This window comes from Bipolaris sorokiniana, assembly GCF_000338995.1.
Source record: "Bipolaris sorokiniana ND90Pr unplaced genomic scaffold COCSAscaffold_8, whole genome shotgun sequence".
In the NCBI taxonomy this organism is placed as follows: Eukaryota; Fungi; Ascomycota; class Dothideomycetes; order Pleosporales; family Pleosporaceae; genus Bipolaris; species Bipolaris sorokiniana.
Window position 1 is genome coordinate 1170029 of NW_006911902.1, and position 20998 is coordinate 1191026.

At 48.9% G+C, this 20998-nt stretch overlaps 8 protein-coding genes across 8 annotated transcripts; 3 read left to right on the forward strand and 5 right to left on the reverse strand.

The window, feature by feature from the left end:
• Positions 1 to 2352: 2352 nt before the first annotated feature.
• On the reverse strand, positions 2353 to 3036 carry COCSADRAFT_27119 (uncharacterized protein; the record flags this gene model as incomplete). The annotated part of the gene is made up of 1 exon (XM_007702155.1): positions 2353 to 3036. The coding sequence occupies one exon, from the start codon at positions 3034 to 3036 to the stop codon at positions 2353 to 2355; it is 684 nt and encodes a 227-aa protein (XP_007700345.1).
• Positions 3037 to 3490: 454 nt separating this feature from the next.
• Positions 3491 to 3646, reverse strand: COCSADRAFT_91130 (uncharacterized protein; the record flags this gene model as incomplete). Its single annotated transcript, XM_007702618.1, has 1 exon — positions 3491 to 3646. A coding segment is annotated over one exon (156 nt), but the record flags the coding sequence as incomplete, so codon positions are not given.
• A 1789-nt stretch (positions 3647 to 5435) lies between these two features.
• COCSADRAFT_331779 (uncharacterized protein) lies at positions 5436 to 6158 on the forward strand. Its single transcript, XM_007702619.1, has one exon. The coding sequence runs from the start codon at positions 5477 to 5479 to the stop codon at positions 5933 to 5935; it is 459 nt and encodes a 152-aa protein (XP_007700809.1). The 5' UTR covers positions 5436 to 5476; the 3' UTR covers positions 5936 to 6158.
• Positions 6159 to 7596, reverse strand: COCSADRAFT_331781 (uncharacterized protein). The gene has a single exon (XM_007702620.1). It carries the CDS (start codon positions 7484 to 7486, stop codon positions 6383 to 6385), a length of 1104 nt encoding a protein of 367 aa, XP_007700810.1. The 5' UTR covers positions 7487 to 7596; the 3' UTR covers positions 6159 to 6382.
• A 2142-nt stretch (positions 7597 to 9738) lies between these two features.
• COCSADRAFT_51132 (uncharacterized protein) lies at positions 9739 to 10113 on the forward strand (the record flags this gene model as incomplete). Its single annotated transcript, XM_007702309.1, has 1 exon — positions 9739 to 10113. A coding segment is annotated over one exon (375 nt), but the record flags the coding sequence as incomplete, so codon positions are not given.
• Positions 10114 to 11380: 1267 nt separating this feature from the next.
• Positions 11381 to 12527, reverse strand: COCSADRAFT_37554 (uncharacterized protein). Its single transcript, XM_007702261.1, has 4 exons — positions 12335 to 12527; positions 12209 to 12263; positions 12012 to 12094; positions 11381 to 11918 (listed from the first exon to the last, which is right to left on the reverse strand). Exons 1-4 carry the CDS (start codon positions 12343 to 12345, stop codon positions 11834 to 11836), a joined length of 234 nt encoding a protein of 77 aa, XP_007700451.1. The 5' UTR covers positions 12346 to 12527; the 3' UTR covers positions 11381 to 11833.
• Positions 12528 to 12767: 240 nt separating this feature from the next.
• Positions 12768 to 13321, forward strand: COCSADRAFT_331811 (uncharacterized protein). The gene has a single exon (XM_007702621.1). It carries the CDS (start codon positions 12914 to 12916, stop codon positions 13235 to 13237), a length of 324 nt encoding a protein of 107 aa, XP_007700811.1. The 5' UTR covers positions 12768 to 12913; the 3' UTR covers positions 13238 to 13321.
• A 3085-nt stretch (positions 13322 to 16406) lies between these two features.
• On the reverse strand, positions 16407 to 18463 carry COCSADRAFT_331805 (uncharacterized protein). Its single transcript, XM_007702622.1, has one exon. It carries the CDS (start codon positions 18071 to 18073, stop codon positions 16499 to 16501), a length of 1575 nt encoding a protein of 524 aa, XP_007700812.1. The 5' UTR covers positions 18074 to 18463; the 3' UTR covers positions 16407 to 16498.
• Positions 18464 to 20998: the final 2535 nt, after the last annotated feature.

A 20998-nucleotide genomic window follows, 5' to 3' on the forward strand; every position in this document is an offset into this window, starting at 1 on the left:
CCCCCCCCTACACCTGCCCCTACCCCCACGACTTTCCAAATATTAGGGTTGGTTAGCCTCACAATCTACTACATCATCACCCCCACGCACGCTCATCCTCAGTCATGTGCCCACATGACCCCTGGCTTTTACCCTCAAACCCAATTCAGCCACGATCCAGCCACCTGATTGGAGGTGAGATCCCCGCTAAAATGACATTCACACCCCGGATACATCCCCACGCTCTTTTGCACATGAAATGGCCCAACCCCACAAGCGATACCCATACAAGTTGGAAGAGTAAGGCTAACCTAGTACCTGCACATCTAAAATCTGAAAATATAGAAGTTGAACACGTGAACCCACTACTTCCCGAGACTAAAAAATAGGACCAATAATATCTATACTGTTACATACTCTCTATCCCCTCCTCCAACTACACTATAACACTCTGCACACACCGGAGTCGCTCCTACATGAACCTGGGGTACATATACTTCCTCCTCTGTATACTCCAGGATACTTTGTTACTGTCGAAAGAACGAGGTGCAACGCACATCAAGCGAGCCAATAACTAAAAAGAAGATTTGCTGGTATTGAATAAACTCAAGGTAGTAGACTGCTTGCGCCAAGAAGAAACCCCAACTTATATACCTACAATGTAGTCGTGTGAGGTTACCCGGTTACCCTCGAATAAAGTCTAGGAAGCTTTGTGCCTAACTATATTTACCTGATGCTCTACGCGATTTGGAACTCTGGAACGTAGCACGTTAAAAGTAGAGAAAAGAGGGGAAGAAACATAGTAGTTTAGAATTGGAATTTAAGTAAAGTTGGAATGAAAATTATGATTGTAAGGAAAGAAAATTGGCAGAATGATAAAGTCAGAGGAATAAGATAGTGGTTTGACAACTTCACCCTTTTTGCGTAGCGATGCAAATTCAGTAGTAAAAGGAGTACAAACAAGAAGAAGAAAACAAGGCGATATGTGAGATTTTAATGGATTGGTGGTGTTGACATCATCGAGGGGGGTTTTTTTGCGTCGGAAGTTCTGTAAAGGGAGAGGAAATCAAACACAGATGGGTAGATTTGTTCGAATAAGAACAAACCTCGTGGCTGAGAAATAAAGAAAGCGTGAGTCTTAACTGACACACTACGTTTTTAAATACCCGATTCCGGCAGGTTGGGGTGTGGCTTACCATTATTTTCTAAGATGATTGATCTAATACGCTATGTAACAAACAGAGATATATAAAAAAAGTCAAGTGATATCATCTCGTTAGCTGATGAAGCTAACAGCCTGTGGCTAGGTCACTTATCACCTGATATAGGAAGCGCAACCGGGAGCCCGGCACCGGTTGCCAAAGGAGCCTTGAGGAACAAAGGGGAGAGGATGGATACGTGAGATCATAGTGCAGACCTCGTGGCGCAAACATCACGGCACCCACAAAGTCCTTGCTGGCTGCGCAGTGCTCACTCCTAGCTAGGTTAAACATAACGACTAATTCCCACTAAGACGAGTGCGGGGAACAACAAATGTTATTAGCGAACTACACGGTCAATCTAAGATTTTTTTTTAACTACGCCATCTACACCCAAAACAATCATATCTGACGGATATGTCGTGGTAGGCTTGTGGCTGCAGTTTTTGAAAGGGGAAAGGGGGGGGGGGGAGGTGCCCTAAAACCTCTGGGAACATCATTCCTGAAGGCACTAGAAGCAACATCATTCACATTCGTCCCGGGTATATGCCGGTTATCGTCAACAGAAACATTTATCTAGAGTTCTTTACAATCCATACCACCTACGACCATGGACGTTCACCCCTGTTTGAAAACAGCGGCAAGGCTAAGAACTTCAACGTCGACGACCCGCGTATGATCAGCGACGGCTAGCTTCGGCCTTCAACCCTCTCAGCAAAATGCATACCGCACGACTTCAATAAATAGTTACGGCCCAAATTCGCACTCATCATGAGCGTTTTGAGGTGCTAGCCAGCTTTTGATATTGATAATATCCCTTACCTTGTAGATATGCGAAAATGAAAGTCAAATTACTCGTCTCTACGAAAAGGGAAGGAGTGCTGTCGTTGATGTCCCCCCCCCCCCGCCTCTAAGATTTCGTCTGGAAGAGCCACTTAAGATATCCTGCATATCGCTGTTGAGTTGGCACTTCCTCCCTATAATATGACCTCGACGACCGGGTATCCATTGATGTTAAACTTACTGGCCCGTGTAATTGCGCGTAGTTATATCTCAACTCCCGGAGGTTCCGGGGTGGAAATGCACCCGATATGAGTGATCTCTTCCGAAGCTTCCCTCTTCTAAGCATGTAAGGCTTGTCTAACTCGTAAGACTCCTCGGGATATGTGCCATCCTACATGTCTAACATGTAAGCGTTGACTGAACCTTGGAGTGTGTCATTGTTTGGAAGGTTAATCGTATCTGAAAGGCGGCAGCCGTTGTAGTACAGACTGATTCTGTGCGGTGGTATGCCGACTTGATCCTCTAGTAACCACAAGAGGTCCAAGTACGATGCTTGTGCTTCCAGCTGGATCGCTTGGGTACTAGGTGAGAGATCTTTAACGAAGGTTTGAAAGGTTCCAAAATAAGGTTGCTCATGGGTAGGTAGGTGGGCCATTCCACCAGCCCGATCTTGCTTCACTAACGTAGATTCGCTGATCACAGCTCCACAGCTCTGAGAGTCTCTGCTAGGTTGTAATTGTCCGTTGCCATCCACTACAGTATGTCTGTTGACATAAATGCTCGCTAATACACTGACGTACGTGCTTGAACTCCGAAGAGAAGGTGCTGTAATGAAGGCCGAATTCTCGTCACTCGTCAGCGTCTCTACGATAGAAGCTGTTGTGCTAATTGAATAGAAGACCGTGGATGCCTCCGTCGGTACTATAGCGCTGACAGCCATGTCAGGAGAGTCTGGAGATTTAAGTGACGGTATAGATGAGAGCGAAGCCGTGTCCCCAGCAAGACGCTTGATTGTAGAGCGATAATTGGAAACCACAATACTCTGCTTTGTATAACGGTTTCTTATACGCTCCATGCGAAGAAGTAGCTCAGTAAGGCCCTTTTTCAGCTCCTGGATTTCGTCCGCCGCGCGCGCTGTGGTAGCACTGACGTTTCCCGTGTTAATCCTAGCAGTATCAGTGAAGGTCGCAGAAGTGGTCAAGATACAGATACGACTTACAGATTCGCGGTTGCAATTGCAATGTTTAGCGTGAGTTTCTGGTCTGCTAGTTGTCTACCGGGTATATGTGCTTCTTATGATGATTCTAGTCTAGTACCTATACTCCTCCCGCTTTAATATTAGGGTAACGTTTATGAAAACCCCTTAGCTAGTTTTTACCTAAAGGCTTTAAGGGTCTGTTTGGCTCTAGTCGGTTGCGGGCAAGGCAGAAGGCTAGTAAGGGTATGAACTTAATTCGAACGGGTTATCCAAGATTAGATAACTACAAGCTAAAATTAATGAAGGTATCTTTTTCTTAGTCTAAAAGGTATTATTGACGTTTAGCCTTCTGCTCGATCGAGCACTCACCCCTCGCACGCCGGTTGAGGGTGGCGGCAGGGACTCCACTGTGATCTGCCAGGGCTCTATATGATTCCGCAACACCAGGAGGAACTCCTTGCACTAATTCTCGACCGCCTTTATCTATATTGGTTTACTACACTCGCTTGCACAATCAGCTTCCGGTTGTGATACAGCACGCAGTTTCGACGTTGCATGTGCCCCTGTTGCGCCAAGCAAGCGTTTTACCTGAGAAAGATTAGCGTATGCACAGCTATCTCATTCAAGCCCGGCTTTTCAAAAGCGCCCTAATAGCTAAGCCTCAGCCACAAAGGAACTTCTCCAATCTTTAGAGTATTGCACGTGACATCAACCATTCCTCCTACCGTCCTACTCCTTCAAAGGGCCTTTGGGGTATTGAAAAAGGTGCATGGCATTGTTTGTAAAATAATCAAAATCTGTGATAATTTGCTCAGCTACATTAGGTTCGTATTGAAGACGTACTACTACTCTGGGCTACTTCGTGATCTCGCTCACCCTCAGCCTTGTGGCCAACGCTGCAGCCTTCCGCCTACATGTCGGCATGGTGAACAATGAGTGGTACAACTGGTTCTTTCGGAGCACAGCCGTAAGCGCTAGTTGGCAGCGGGGCGGGATCGGCTCATCCATTGATTGCTTGCCCATGGCCCTGCAGCTTAGCAAATCTCTCACTTGCATTATCAGAGCAGGCTGTGACTTCCAAAAGCATGACAAACAGCGAGAAATGAATATTTGAAATTGACCATCACAATAAGAACATCTACAAGAACATCTGCCAGTGGCCGCAATAGTCTCTAAGACCATCACGCGTCCCCCTATGTCGATTTGGTACCTGTAGAATCGCTGTTACGGCCCTGGTAGACACAGACAAGCAAAATATGTGAGCGAGCTACTTAACATGACACGTCTACCAAATGCTGCAGCAGCCATTTAGCCACGACACAGGAGTGCAAGACGTGACGACGGAGCCCAGGCACCCATTTGAGAATGACGGTCACAACGTACACAATACAGTCACTGATGGGCTGACTAGGAAGCCCATCACTACTAGACAACGTCTGCAATGTTCCGCATTGACGCGCCCTTGGGCTGAACGGTATCGCCTCCCACGCGAATCACCTCACAGACGCCCTGCATGCTACCATCGGTGCCACAACACACTTACAGATCATCAGACAGCCTCGTCCACTGTCGTCCCGCCCAGTGTCCAAGGAGTGGTGCCCCTTCAACACACTCGACAAGGTCTGAGGCGATTCGCCCCGGAGATCTCATACTCAGTAGGCTCGACGGCACGCACGAGCAGAGCATCGCTCTTGTGGGCCGCGTTACGACGAAATGCTGCTGCCGCAGCGCTTGGTGACAGGCCACACCACATAATACAGCCGCATAGGAACCTAGTGGATGACACCACACATTGTAGAATATCAGAGATTAGGGAACATAATCTAGGCCCTAGGGGGCGCGAGGGCATGCTAGCACATACGACAGCCGAACGCTAGGGGACTGAAGGTATTGCGGTCGCAAAGCACGAGGCAACCGTGCGTCTGCGAGCCTTGAAACAACGTTACACACATGAGGCGTCGAGTACGGCATACCCACAGAAAGACAATTGGAGGAACGCAAATACAGGCAAACACGCCACTTCTAGAGGCGAAATGTACATAGTCGTAGATAGAAACCAGATACAGCAGGCGTTTGGAAACAGATGGCTCTTTCGAGAGTGAAGTGGAGCGGCACGAATCAATGTCCGCACTGCGTCGGCTGTCTGCCTCGCCTGTCAACCGGTCATAGCTGCGGGCTATGCGGCTGAAACCGAGTAGGAATCAACCAATCAACCATCCAATCAGTAGTATGCAAACGGCTTTCTACAAGCATCTAATGGTACGACTGCGTGCACTGACTTGTTCTCGTCTCGTGTCCCTTCTCGTGCCAACTCAAAATGAACGCGGCAGGAGTGAAGAAGGCAAATCTATTCCGAGACACCTCTCCAACTCCTCCTGAGGCCGACCTACGCGATGTTCTCGACGCGTTATACAACGATCAGGCACACACGCCGCCAACAACGGAAAAGGAGATCAGAGACGACATACGCGCAGCATCTCCATCTAAAGCACGCGGCCTAGATGACAATATTGACAGAGTCCTGCAAGCAGAAACCGCTCAGCTTACAACTCACCCGACAAGGATCCACAACCGAAGCCTACGTCTTGGATACTGTCTAGCCCATTTCCGCGAGTCGCTCTCCACGCCGTTACCAAGAAAATATACAAAGAATAGAATCGCAGAGTTGGCCTGGTGGCCAATATCTTGGTGTTCGACGTTTCTGGTGCCTTCGATGACATCTCGCATGTTCGCCTGCTCGATAACCTGCATAAAAGGCGAGTGGATGAGAAGATAGTCAAGTGGATCGCAAGCCTCCTCAGTAACATATACACGAGCACAACTATCGACGGCACAGGCAAATTGATATCAAAAGTTTGATCCGGATCCTATAGGGCTGGATAGAACCAACAGCGACTCGCAAGTACCTCGGGCTGACCATGGACCCCAAGCTGCACTAGAGGGGACACAGAAGAGATAAAGCAGAAGGCGACAAAGACAGTGACTGCGCTCAGCTAACTCGGCGGCTCCGCCAGAAGCGTTAGCCTAATCAGCCTGGGAAGGATGTACGAAGGCACTACGCCTTCCACAAACGATTTATGCCTACTCACTTTGGGCAGACGCCAGATCAAAAGAAATTATATCCTATTACACTTCTCACAAGTAACGATCAAATCCACTATTGTACCCACTATTGTACCCACTCTCGTGCTAGCTGCTTACATAAATACACATGAACTCCAGTTTAGGTAGTTGGGTTGTACGCCTTGTAGACCTGTAGTGCACCCTCAATACTCTGCACAAGACCAAAGAAAATTGTGAGGAATAGCACAACAATAGCCACCCAGAAGGTATACCACTGCACAGTGTTTCTTCGATCAAGCCACCACTGTGACAGCGTCGCTGGCCTCGATTCGTCGTAGGCCTGCTTGAGTATGACAAGTCTATCGTGCCAGAAGTGGAAGTTGTTCTGTTGTCTTTCTTCTAAGCGAAGGTAACCACACTTGAGCAGTTGTCGGTCAATTCCGTGACTACTGGATCCTGACCGCGATTGCAACCACATTCTTACTTCCCTGTTATGTTGGGGAAAAAGCAGAGCCAATGTTCGTAGCGTTTCCTCAATGAGATCAGTAGGATAGAGGGATGGGAAGAAAGGTGGAAAGACCAGTGCGGCTTGGTGTTTCAGGAACGAAGCGTGATGAAATATTGCGACAGTTTTGTCGTCAGCATCCAGCATACGTAGGTGATCAGCTAGGTTGTCAGTCCAGTGTATGGTAATGCCGGCGATGCGCTCGATGTTCCGTGCTGTAAATGCCTTCTCGAACCTGACAGTGACGTCTTTCAACGACGTACTAGGTTCGAATTGACTAGACAAAAATGAACGTAGGCTGCCGTCAATCCATTGTAGCTTTGTGCGTCCCGGTGTGAATGTTGCCTCTGAGACTCCAACATTAACCATGAAGCATAGTCGTGCCACGAGATTGATAGTGTTGTGTACCTTCTCCTCCAGTCTCTCTCCTCCGTTCGTAACACTAGCTTCTTTTCTTCCAGCATCGACCGTTTTGAGTGCACTTCTGAGTTTCTCTTCAATGTCTTCGCGTGAGGCATTTTTCCGCAGAAGATAAGAGACCTTTACTATATCTTCGTGCGTGCGCGTCGCAACAGGCTGACCCTGCAGAGAATGATGGCATTGATTGATGTAGTAGTTGAAGTATGGGCTCCAATCGTGGTGTTCAGCATCATGGAGCCGTACAGGCGGATATCTAGGCCACAACGAGTCGATTATGACTAATTTAGTCTCGTGTTTGAGTTGAGTTAGGTCTGCGAGTCGTTCTTGCAAAGCAGCCATTTGTAATTATAAATGTGGAAAAAGGCTACGCGCATCAGATGGCAGTCAAAGCTCCGCTCTTGCTATAAAAACTCCCTGAAAGTGTGTATCGTCTGGAGCCTTGAGAATCAACAAGTGGCGTTGAGGCAGTGCAGGTGGCTCGAAAATTATGGGTCAAGTACATGACGTGGTAGCCAAGAGTCTTATGCGATTGGTCAACAGTTACGCCAGTCACATTGCATCCCTGGGCAGCTGAACGCGTCTGCGAAAGAAAATGTCACTCGATTGGCTGAACATGCGGATCATGTGTGCTTATTGTCTCTAGATGCATTTTGCAGGTGCGGGATATAGTTGTGACAACGATCGATTGCTAGTACAGAGGCTTACTCTATACCTCTTCCTACACCGGTCGACAATTGTATCATTATTCTAAGCAATTATCACTAGCCTCTTAGCGGTAACCTTTTCCCAGACACGCTCTGTCAAAACCATGAACTTTGGTGTTTATAGATAATTTCTCGTATTGTACACGCTCAGTAGTTACATACTTGTTGGGTCGACGTACCTTTGTCATGGCTGAACGAGTGTTTAGCACCCTGAACGACAAGTGCATCCCCCGACTGAGCGCACACTACCCGAATCAGACTTCTACACTCAACAGGATGGATCGTCATCCACAACACATAACATCGTCTTTATTCTCTGCGTTACCACGGCTTGATCCACCTAGAACGTACTGGAACCTTAACGGAGAGCTTCGAAACCAGTACAAGGACTGTATTTTCCCCGAAATCGATCCTGTATTGCAGCAATTTTTTGACTACAACCCAAAAGGGGAGCTTGTCACCATCGATGCATACATGATCGGTACATCACAGAAAGAAGCAAACCCTACAGTACTACTCATCGGAGGAGACTCTAAGACCCGGGAAGGCGCCAAGACAGCACTCATCAAGAGTAATATTCTAGCCCCATATACCAACTGGCGCGTGGATCACACACCCGCGTTCCCAAGCCTCTCCAATATTTCCAATGAGCCCTCAGTCTTGGACGGCTTTGAATTCTGGTCTTCTAATGGATCCATAAACTGGCGTGATGAAGGAAACAGCCTTGGCCTAGCCATGGACGTTTATTTCAATTATAACCTCTACACTGAACCATCCAAGTCACTTCCGATTAGAGGCCTAGCCATATACATCAATCATGATGGAAACCTACGCCCAGCAACTGGCAATATTATACAATTAGACAATCGGATCTTCCTACAAACGGTTTATCATGCGTTTCATCCGGGCAATTATGGGAAGAAGCGCACAGAACTAGGTGTTGTTCACTCCGATTCGCCAGCCGTCCCCTCGATCCAAACTCTCACTGTCGTTGGCCAGCTACTCGTTTGGTCTGTGGACAGAGATTGGGCTCTCATTGAAGTCTCTAGCGAAGAATTGGAATCTCAAATGAGTCATAGTTTGGCAGAAAATAAGGAAACCATTCGCGACTTTGCCAAGGCCGGGAGACCGTCCAGCATCGAAAGCAAGGCTTACACTTGGACAGCCTCAAGTGGGATGCTTAAAGTCGTACTTTCGGAAACAACAACCTACATGAAACTACCGAATAGTAGTTCCTTCGAAGAAGTTCATAAAGCTCGTCTGGAAGAGGGATCCTGGTCGAATGGAGATTCTGGCGCTGTTGTTATTTGTCCTGCTACAGGACTCACCTTTGGGCATATTTTGGGTGGGAATCGAGTCACAGGGGTCGCATTGATCCTAGCAGCAGATAAGGTTGTGGAGGATTTTCGTAAACTCGATTTTTCATCTCGTCTACACATCAATGCCAGCAACGCCGATGAAACTCAGATGCATAGAGTTATTGGTGAATCAACAGGCGTTGAAACAATTAGCGTCACAGAAGCTAGCCTTTCTGGACCTTTTTCGGAGCATCCGTCTTCACAGCAGATCTTTGAAGAGTCGTTTGCGACTAATGATAGCATCTTTGAACCATTCCAACCCTCCTCGTTAGAAACAAAATCGAAAGAATTCAGAAAGCGAACTACACCTTCGCCGTCGAAAGGCGGCAAGGAAGCAAGTGGGTCTCGTCGTTTCTATCGAGCCCACGGCTTGACTGACTGGCCTCGCAACCGGTATAAAGGCAACGCCGCAACTTCCTACAGTCGCCGCGAAGACCAGATCTCCAATGCAAGCGCCAACGATGAAGAGGACGAACTCTACTTCAACCCGCTGCTTTTAGCTTCAGCTGAAGGCCAGGAGCAGACAGTCAAAATGGTGCTTGACGAAGGCGCCGATGTTAACGCCCAGGGTGAATACTACGGCAACGCACTCCGGGCGGCTTCAGAAAGAGGCGATAAAGAGATGGCCATGCTGCTGCTAGACAAGGGCGCCGACGTCAACGCCCAAGGTGGACTCTTCGGCAACGCACTCCAGGCGGCTTCAGCTGGAGAACACAAAGACATTGTGATGCTGCTGCTAGACAAGGGCGCCGACGTCAACGCCCAAGGTGGACGCTACGGCAACGCACTCCAGGCGGCTTCAGCTAGAGGACACAAAGAGATGGCCATGCTGCTGCTAGACAAGGGCGCCGACGTCAACGCCCAAGGTGGATACTACGGCAACGCACTCCAGGCGGCTTCAGCTGGAGAACACAAAGACATTGTGATGCTGCTGCGAGACAAAGGCGCATTATGAACATCGAAGTAGTTAGTTTTTGTTGTTGTTGGCTGTACTGGATACTTTATGTAATCAAGTGATAGATTTGCCGAGCACGTTGCTATTGAGCTAAGTAATACAAAGTGTAATAATTAGTTGATCTCCACAAGCACCATTATCAGTCAATCAAAACCCCCTTCATGCGCATGTACATTGCGCCTATTGCTTTGTACGCGTTGGATTCGATAATAGCCCAGATTAGCAGTAGGGCTTCAATATCAGCCGAACATGTCTGAGCAAATTAATCGAGATTTCAGTTATCCTATAGGCGTTATTGCGCACATTTGGCAATGCTTCAGGTTCTTTTAAAGGAGTAGGACAGTAAGAATAATTGATGTCATGTGCAACACTCTAAAGATTGGAGAGATTTCTTTGTGGTTGAGGCTTAGGGTGCTTTTGCAAAGCTGAGCTTGGATAAAATAGCTGTGTATGCGCTAAGCCTTATAGTAAAGCGTTAACTTCGCGTGACAGGGGCCCTTGCATCGTCGAAACTGCGTGCTATGTCAGGACCAGAAGCCGATTGTGCAAGCGAGTGTATAAGTTAGTGTAATGGTAGAGAAGGGGGTGGGGGAGGAGTGGGCGGCTTTGAGGCACAGCAAGAGACGGCGCCGAAGAACAAAGAAATAGAGCATGTGACTGCATTTTCTAAAGAAGGAACAATGCGCCACAGTCAACTCCAGAAGGGTGGCTTGAAGTGAACAAAGAATACCATTTAACACAACGTCTCTATAAGCAGATCTGCGACGCGCTAATCCACATATGGAACTGCTAAGATGTCAAAAGGATCAATCCGCCGTCGACAAAACTCTAGGGTTGGATCGTTATACAATTTTTTAGATTTCAATAATCGGAAAAATTATAACTATAGCATCGCTTCCTCCTCTGATATCCGAACCCGCGGAGAATGTTACTTGGCGCGAGAAAACAGGGTGTATCAGTCAAGAGAGCAATTGACGGTGTTGACCAATCGTTGACTTGTACGGCAGTCACGAAGAGGAACTTTAGGAAAAAGGTAGGATTCTAGAGCTAAGAAACATTAGAATCATTATATACTGAAGATCATTCTGTACTCTAAAAGAGTATGGATTTGAGATGCCTTTTTTATAAAACTGTCTCATTACACCGTGCGTCTCAGGACCAAGGGAGTGACCTTAGATGCGAATTGGATATAAACCATCAGAAGAATACATACACAGGACAAACTCAACATTTCCACTTCTCGCCATTTGAATATTCGGTTCATGAATGGAGTCAATGTCACTTCAAAACAAAGAAACAAGATGTCAAAAACACCCAAAATGCCCAGTTCAATCAGTTTTCTATTCTCTTCACCAATGCAAAAAAAGAAGTCATTCTTATCATCATACCAGCCTCTGCATTCGCTTGCTTTCCTAGCCACTGCCAAGCAGATATTCCACATCTCGCTCATTACCGACACCGCCTACTCGTGCATGACTGAAGCCCTCTGCCAGAGGCTGCTCATTGAACATCTCGTCCATGCACATCAGGAATCTGTCCGACGATATCCGTGACACAGAGCAAACATGCCATATCAATTCCAAAGTAACCTCTTAGCATCTCCTTGGGCAGTATGAATGAAGCAGGCAGACCAGAAACGCAGATACAGGATCGGTGACCCAGGAAATGTTTAGTATCCGCCACGAAGCGCAAGCACCAAGTGCAATGTCGCACCACCCTCGAGCTGGTAGTCTGCTGCTGTCTTGTCGTCGCTCCTGAGATGTTGAATTAGCTTCATCTATCCGAACCATGATTACCAACGAGAAAATAGACAGCAGCTTGACTGGAAAAGAAGTGCTGAGACATACATCTGCTTTCCGCCATAGATCAGACGCTGTTGGGCAGGTGGAATACCCTCCTTCTCTTCCACGCGCTCCTTTATCCTCGAGACCTATGCGTTCCGTCAGTTCCTTTTCCTTTACAACCTGTTATGAACCTTTTCGTGCCAGCATTTCAACATAGGTATTGTTTCGCGGCGGCGCAGGTCGGTCGGCGGGTTGCGTACCTTGTAGTCCGCCTCGATGTCGAGCTCAATCTCCTTGCCGGTAAGTGTTCGTACTCTATCGCTCCTGTCAGTCCTGCTTATTCCTGCTCGTGTTTCATTTTTTTCTCCGCTGGGCCCATAACATACTTGATCTGCATCTTGTCTGTCTGTCGTTGCCGCGCGCTTCAATGACGTTGATGTCTATATGTGCAGCACGTTTGCTAGTCTTTGCGCTTTGGATGGTTCGCGTTCTAAAGTTCCGGAATACAAGATGAGTTTCGCAGTCGGGGTGAGAGTGAGAAATGTAGATGCTACAGGCAGCAGCGTAAGTGAGTGTTGTTTGCGGTGACGCCAAACTGTCAGGCTGCACCTACCGCATCACGGACCACCGATGGTGGGGTCGAGTGCGCCACGAGGCGGGGCAGAGATGTGGCTGGTGATGGCGACTAACCCAACGCAGAGGGGTACGGCAACATGTGTGATGCAGGGACACAATGTGTAGCGTGTATACAGATCTCCAGCATGGATACAGGCATATAGACAGACATTATCAATGTGTAATTTGCCAGTTATTCACTTCAAGTTTCGTAAACCATGTATGTTCTCATAGAACTTGATCCATAACCAACAACTATCAAATTCGCATGACTTTCTCTAACCCTTCTTTCAGCTTACCCAAAATGTCTATTCTGATAATAGTGATTACCCAATATCCCTTCCTGCCTGATGATCATTCAAATCCTTCCCTTGGCCTCCCTACCAAGAGATGTTGCCGCCCATATGCAAGATAGAAAAAAGCAAACAACGGAAGCCTATATTCCAGACCAGCTACTCCACTCCAACCCTGTAGTTCAACGACACCAACAACTCCAAGTGTTCCTTCCATATATTAGCCCCCCTTACTATACCAATCCAGTCAGCTATCCCCCACTCCCTTACGTTTCAGCTCTGCACAGCGCAACTACCAGATCCACTCATCTCTCACGATCGCATATCGAACACCGTAAAAGCGCACCTAGTCCCTGTCTCCCTACCCTTGGCAAAGGGTAGACGCAGACGCAGGTAGACGCAAGCACACTTCTCCACCATCTCGCTACACATGAACCCCTCACCGCCCCCTCCCTTCATACCCTAGTCCACCTGAGCACCGGGAAAAGCAAAAAGAGTACAAAGAAAAGTAAAGAACAGTGATTACTATTTCCATATTCACCGCTTCCCCATGCACCCAATCAATGCAGCAACATGCACTGCCAAGCCCACATTATACACGCTTGAACACACACTTGCTAGGTTCAAAACTGTCAATGTACCAATCGCTCCTTCACCGCATCACAGTTATGATGCCGAGATAGAGAAATATACCCTGGTAATACATACAGACGTGTCTCGGTTATGTCAACGCCATATATCTATCACTTTATTTATTACCGGTGAAGAAGGGGGACAGACAGCGGGGACGGGCGGGTTAGTATACGTATACGTATACGAGGCTTTCGATTGGAGATTAAAAGCATCGTACGAGCAAAAAGAAAAAAAAGCTAAGAAAGCGGTAGTCGGTTTCCAAATGGTGACGACCGTGACTCCATTAGGAAAAAAAGAGAGGGGAAGAAGGAGAAAAACGAAGTAAAGGACGATAACGATGCTGCGAGATCAAGGCAATAGCCGTCGCCACGACACGTGTTTAGGGCGGGGGGAAGGGGGGGAGAGGGACTCGTACCAAACTTTGGCAACCCTTGGTACCCAAGTTGCAAGCTAAAGCGCTGATCTCTCTCACATCTGCTGATTTTCAGTTTCTTCTTTCTCCGGTCAACAGGGCATGTTCATCGTAACACATAGTAGTCATGAAAATGGCTCGGATGCGAATCCATCCGAGTCGAAAGGGTTTATACCATTGGAAGGTGTCTATCAATCCAGTGTCGCCACATGCAGCCAAGCTGTCTGCCTGTCACCCAATCAAGCTGCCTACTCTCTCCCTTGCACTAAAATGCTCAAACTTAGTCCTCCCTTCCTCCCTCTCTCCCTTGCCCACTAATCCGTGACATGCAAGCAAACAGGGAGAAGAAGAAAAAGAAAAAGCATTAGGCATAAAAAGAGAATAAAGGATGTCAAAAAAAGAAGTAATCAAGCATATGCACAACTGTCAGGGAACCAAAGCAGAAAAACCTCCGAGTTAACAGCCCCACATATATTTTGTGCATGGCCCAACAACAAACTAGGTCAAGTGCCAAAAAATAAAAAAAAAGATCCGGAAGAGAAAGAGAAAGAGAGATGGATATAGCGAAGGGGGCAAGCCGGTATACCCCTTAACGTTAAACCGGAAAAAGAATAAAATAAAAGCGAACAGAAAAGGGTTGACATGTAGATGCTAGCCTATCTAGGAAGAATAGACTCGAACAAGGGTCTAGAGGGGTATATGTGAACAATCTGAATTATAGCGAGGCAGGAATAAAAAAAGGGAGAAATAAAGGTTGCTCGAGACAGGGAGGGTTTGACAAGGCTGCTTGCACAACGATGAATATGGCATAAGAATGAGATCAACTTGCTTTGACCACATGTCGCCATTGCCGTTATCATTGCCTCGATGCGAACTGCCCCAATAGCAATAGTTATATGAAAAGAAACAGAGAAAATGGCTGCTGAGGTTGCTGATGAGTGATATATTCCGCATACCATACAGTTGACAATGCTCGTAATGTACAAGTAGACGGATAAATTGCGCCGACTGAATTTCATCCTTCCTGTCAGTATAGTGCAACATATTCGTGCACCCGATAAGACTAAGAAACATTGACGGGTGTCAGAGATAGAAAAATGCCGCCATTCAAGAGTGAATCTGAGAAACCAGGAACCAGGATGTAACAAAAAATGTCCCGATACGAGGGCAAAAAATGTGCTTTAGAATCGTATGTTTCGTCCAAATCGCCTGCCAACACTAGAGCCGATGGGGGCCCCAGTTCAAAACGTGCAACAGCAGCAGCACCAGACAGGGTGGGCTTGACCCCACAAGCCGCAGCCAAGGGTGCGGGATAGGAATGTGAGAAGAGAAAGTGAACATTGAAGGGCATATGTTATAGTACAAGGATGTTACTCCGGAGCCGACCGCAGCGCAATGGAAGCGCGATAAAATCGTAAGATTGATGATGCCCAAACAGGAAAAGATGACGACGTCTTTTTTGAGGGGGGAGCGAAAGGTCGGCGTTTGACGGCTATGACCCAATTGTATTTGACGCGCGACCGAGAAAAACGCCGTACGCATAAATTCCATGTGTAGTAGTCGAATCCCGAATACATGTGAGCTACTGCCTACCAGACTGATGAAGTAGTATGTAGTAAGCTGAGTAACGCGGGGGAATATCTTGAGAAGAAAACAGAGACCAACTAAAAAAATACGAGATAAACAAGGGCTGACACACAAACCAGCCCATTCTTACGTATATACATTTGATTTCATCCCTTTCCTAGTAGACAAAGCATACTGTCGCATTCTCTGCGATATGCGGGGTCGTAAGCTGGCATAAAAACAAGACTCGAGGCGCAGCAACCGCTGACGGGGGCCCATATTTCTTTCCCTTTGAGAGAAGAAGGACACAGTCGGGAGGCGGGGAGGCGAACGTGCAGAAATGCTGCGTGGCCCAACCCGTCTCATGGCCAGCAGATCCGCCGCTCGGCAATTGAGCTTCTTGCCGTTGCATCGCATGCTTGTTGAAGGGTCATACGAAGGCCTGACCGGTATTGATGCGTTGCGATAAAACGCCAATTATTACCAGCATACGATTGGCAAAAAGAAAATCAGATCAGAGCGCCCTGCGGGATCGGAGCGATGCTCGAAACAGACGAACTACCACGTCTTCGGTATCTACCTCGGATTCGCGAATCCCCCAGCCATCTGGAATTTTCTGGAGTAAAATTGCGATAAATCTGGGTAGTCGTGGGAACGATATTGCAACGCAATTTCACAGCAGCTGGGATAAGTCGTTCCTTGGTGGGGGTCGGGGCCCGTGCACTAAGATTTCGAGATGAAAGGAAAACCCGGATTCTGAGAGTCTGTGGAGTCGACCTCATTTCGCTAGCAAATGATACCAACTTGGCAGGAGACTGAGAAAGGAAAAAAAGCCTGGCGCCAAACATCCCTGCAGTGGATCTGGTGTGATTATCATTAATGCGACGCAGATTCCTGTTCTATCCCTCGCTCTCGTATTCCCCATGAACGCTTTGCGACCAGGGTGGTGTGCTTCTCGAAGGGCCGATAAAGATTCCTCATAGTAACCAATCCGGATTCAAATGGCAATGCTGCTGAAACCATTTCCCAATCTAATGGTCTCCAGCCTCCCGTTTGGGTGATTGCATATATCCGCGTTCCCAATGTTGTTGTTGCTGTGTCCCGTATTTTTGGGTTTCAGGTTGAACAGCCGTAGATGCTGGCGCGTAGCTTGGCTGACTGTGTCCTGATTGCTCATTTCGTTGAGACGGGGCTGTGTACACCTGGTCTGCATTGGGGTGTACTTTGCCATCTGTGTCTCTTGCTTCTTCTGCCATGTCGCCTTGCCGCACGATCGTCTCGTGTGCAAGGCCGGAGATGGTGCCTCTACGACTCAGCGAACCGCTGGGGCCGTCCGGCGCCCGCGTGGATGCATCAGATCGGTTTCGAGCGTGTCCTCGGCGACCAGGTGTCGATGTCGAAGACGACGATTTGTGCGAGAAAGAAGGTGATGCGTTAGACCCTGGCGCCGATGTAGGGTGTGGTGCTGGTTGGTGTGGGCCTTGAGCCTTGCGCTTTTTGGGGGAGCTGGTGTACTCTAGGTCAGACGCATGCGACGCTGCACGTTGCCGTGACTGGTGAACAGGCGAAGTTTTGTATTTACCTGAAGGCGTAGCTGGCGGGTTCCCACTCGAATTCTTTTCTTGTGAAGATGAGGATGGGGGAACCCAGTGGTGGAAATATATTGAGGGTGATGATTGGTCCTGCTGTTGCGTCTGTGTCTGTTGTAATTGTTGCACTCCAGCTGGCGTTGCAGGAGGCTGTTGTATAGTCATTTCGTTAGTCGTCAACCGTGGTAGTTGTGACTGTGGTAAGGATCGTGGTGCTGATGTAGGGGGGCCACCGAGACCGGCTTGTGCAGCTCTTGCGCGTGGTGAGAGCTGTCCTCCAGTATAAATTGGATTCGAGAGTGGTGCTTGTTGATTTTGCGTAGGCAGCGGCTGGCCAGGTAGAACTGCCGTCGGGGGAACTATCGATTGTGCTGCTTGCACTTGGCCAGCATATGCTGTCGACTGTGGTTGTCCGATCATCCTTGGATCTCGTCGGAGATCTGGAGAAAGTTGTGGTTGCGCCTGAGCCTGTGCTTGTTGGTGGGCAGCTTGAACTTGTGAAGTGTATTGTTGTATCCATTCGGCACTGATGTTTGCAAGGCTGCCTCCACCAATGCCGGCGAATATTATAGGTACCAGATGAGGCGGTACTCCGCCTTGCATAGATTCTCTAAGCATTGACTGCTCGACCTTTCGTTGCTCAAGCCGCAAAGTTTCCTGCCTCGTCTTCTCCTCCTCTTGCTTGCGTCTCTCTTCTTCAGCTTTGGTCGCCAACCAGTTCTTCATTCCATCTTCGGCACCTTGCCACTGAGAAGGAGCCGGAGGTAACTGGCCCAGTGAGGAGGATATTGGTGGAGGTCCTCGCGCCGGATCTGGCAGGGTCATTGCCGAGGGAGGAGGCAATCCCCGGTGAGGCGTGCTCATCGTGTGAGAAGAATTAGCAGACTGTGTGAGAGGCGACCCGCCGTGGGGCTTGTCAGAGTATCGAGTAGCTGTAGAAGATGAAAAGGCTGCAGAGTATGCATGAGGTTTGAAGTCGAAGTCGGGCTTGACTGGATTAGAGAGTGTGAGCAACATGAAGGAAGGTGGAGCCGATGCGGAGGATATGGTGAGAGCAGTCCGGCATTGAAATGAGTCGCTTTGGGTGGCGCCAGAAATTTTAAGTTCCGGAAGGAGAAGGAATGGTGTACATACTTATTTCGCCAGGAGCATGTTCACTAGAAGCACTGTCCACATGACCCAAGATGAGATCAGTAGCCGTTGCCTCAGAGCCTAGGCTTAATATGTCCCCTGGTCCGGGAGCCTCGATCTGATTCGTGATTATGACAGGGCCACAGGGAAAGAGAGCGGAGGGTAACGGGCAAAGCTCGATGCAAAGAAGATCAAGCCCCCCCGTAAATGGTCGCGTGGGCTGGCGCGGTCGATCCGGTCCAGATTCGAGACAGACGAAGGAAAGTGCGCAGCGGTGGGGAATGGCGTGCAAGAAGGGAAGAGGACCGACTGGAATCGGGCCAACCGACGGCAATGACGGCGCCAGAGGCTTGAGAGCAGCACAGAGAAACGGCACACCGTACGTCAAGGAAAGCCGATGTGTGGCGTTCTGCAGGTGATGGAGGGTAGGGGACTTAGCAAGGATATGCATGGAAAGAAATGGTTGTCAGCGAATGCACTGTTGCTGGAACTGCAGTGCGCGTACTTTTAGTCCCACCATGCAACACGCCTGAAAAAGACCTCCATTTTGATGCAAACTCTGGTAGTGGTTCCCACATGTGGCGCTGGAATTTGCCGCAGGAACATATCCCGCTGCCAGCCAAGCATACCACATACTCAGCTCAGCACCAGCAGTGGTAGTTGGACATTATGTACTCGTACATCCGACTCTCGCTAGACACATCGGCCTGGCATAGCGGCTACCGTGACTCTGGCCCCATCTTTTACCCTGGTCCCGTCTATGACAAGGTAGTATAAGGGCGATACGATATATGGTTCCTTCTACGTGCACACATACACATGCACACGACGTGTCTCTGCTTTGCACTGTATACGACAGGACGCGAGCCCTGAACAGTTGCGACATAGTAGACCTATGTATACGTGGTACAGGGAATGCCCCAAACCTGGCTTTGGTGCAGAGCGGCTCTGTTCTTTTTGTCGGGTGTTGGGCTTCGATTGTTTGACGTCGCGCCCACTTGAAATGGCATGCCGTACGAATTAGGTAGTTTGGCGTGCCACTCTGCTCTGGAACACGTCCATCGCTACTTCGTTCATGGCACATGCATCTGTGGGCGCCGCGGCTCAAGGATTACGATGTGGACTGACTGGCGCGGCCTTTGCAGTCTGAGCCGTGCGCTAACACCAACCAGCAGGGTCAACGTCCGGGAGGAAGCGAGCGCAAGATTACCGCTGCATAGGTTGCAGTGGCCTGGCTCCTTCCAAGGCTGCCCACATAGCATGATGAGGAAATGAAGGGTCATCTCCGTCGTCACGTCTTCAGCCAGATAATAACCCGAAGGGGAAGCGTGAAATGAGGGCTTCGTGTTCAAAAGAGCCTCCGTGCATGGGCACGAAACCTTGGAATTGGTGGAAGCATAGTATCCTGTGGCCCAGCTGCAGCACCCGTTCCGAGCTTAGTGTAATGCCCGAACAAGTATACAGATACCGTCGTAGCGTCAACGGCTGAGCACAGTTTGATGACTAGCACAGACAAAAGTGGTACGGAAAAAGGCGCCGGCCTGAACCTGTCAGTCTTGGGGTGACCCCTCCGGATCGACAAAGCCCGACAATCATTATGGCCCAATCGATAAGGATGGTGACCATGCGCTCCGACACGCGATCCAGGATCTAGGGTAGGGTGTCGAGGTGTACACCTACCTAGAGCTGGACTTGGGTGGATGAAGCAAAAATGGGGTCTTTTCGCTCGTGCGCGCCCCTCCGTTCCGGTAGGTGGAGTTGACTAGTTAGAATAGCGGAACACCAGCAGCACTGACGGCGAGTTCCCACTATAGCACGTAATAAGGTCGCAGATGACAGCTTGCAAGGCACGATGGACAAAGGGACGGGTCAACAGATGCGGCGTTGCGCAATGCCCGGGCGCCTGGCACCAGCTTGAACGATCGCCTCGAGACGTAAATTTCCGCGTCGGCGCTGAGACTATGCTTATTCGGGTCATGCAGCGGATCTACGTGAAACTCGCGGCGCACCGGATCTGTACGAAGGATCTTTGAGTATGATTTCAGGCGACGGCTGGCTAGTCTCTCAACCAATCACCCGTAAGCTGCCCTGATGATTATCATAACAGTCGAAATGGGGACACCATGGCGAAATTGCTCGTGACGGTACTGCGTAAGCAGAAATGACAGTGGAGAGCAGTCTCTGTAGTCTAGATTGAGCCGACAATCTCTCGACCAGGACGCTACCATATGAGTAGAGTAGAGCTGTTTTCAGTAAATCATCCTCGATGACGACCTTGTCTGTGTCTGAGTATCTACACACCCACGTGTGAACCCGGCCAAAGGGCAAGTTTCAAAGAGTGCACGGGGAGGATCCGGTAGAACCGCGGGGCGAAAGATGGCAGTCATGGCTCTGACAGCTGTCTCGTACCGAGCCCGTATGTGTGACGTGTATCTATGTACTTGAAGACGACTTTGAAAGCCTCGGAGGAGGGGGGCAACTCACCGATAAAGAAGACGACCATCTGCCGACAAGGCGACCCGAAAGGCGATTGATGCTGCTGCTGATGCTGCGACATAAGCGCCAATCAGGCCGTAAGGTGTGAGCAAACAACAGGCTTGCAGTCGCATGTTGTTTTGTTTTGTTTGAGCAAGAACAGAATGTAGTGTGTACTCTTTCTAGCAAACCGCTCAAGGCATCGGGGGTCGGAAACAAGGGATACCGCGAAAAGCTGCCGCTGCTGCTACGGCATCCATAGGTGACAGGCAGGGCGAGGCGGACAATGGGGAATAGATGCTGTGCAGTGCACGTAAGCTGCAACTCAGACGTCGA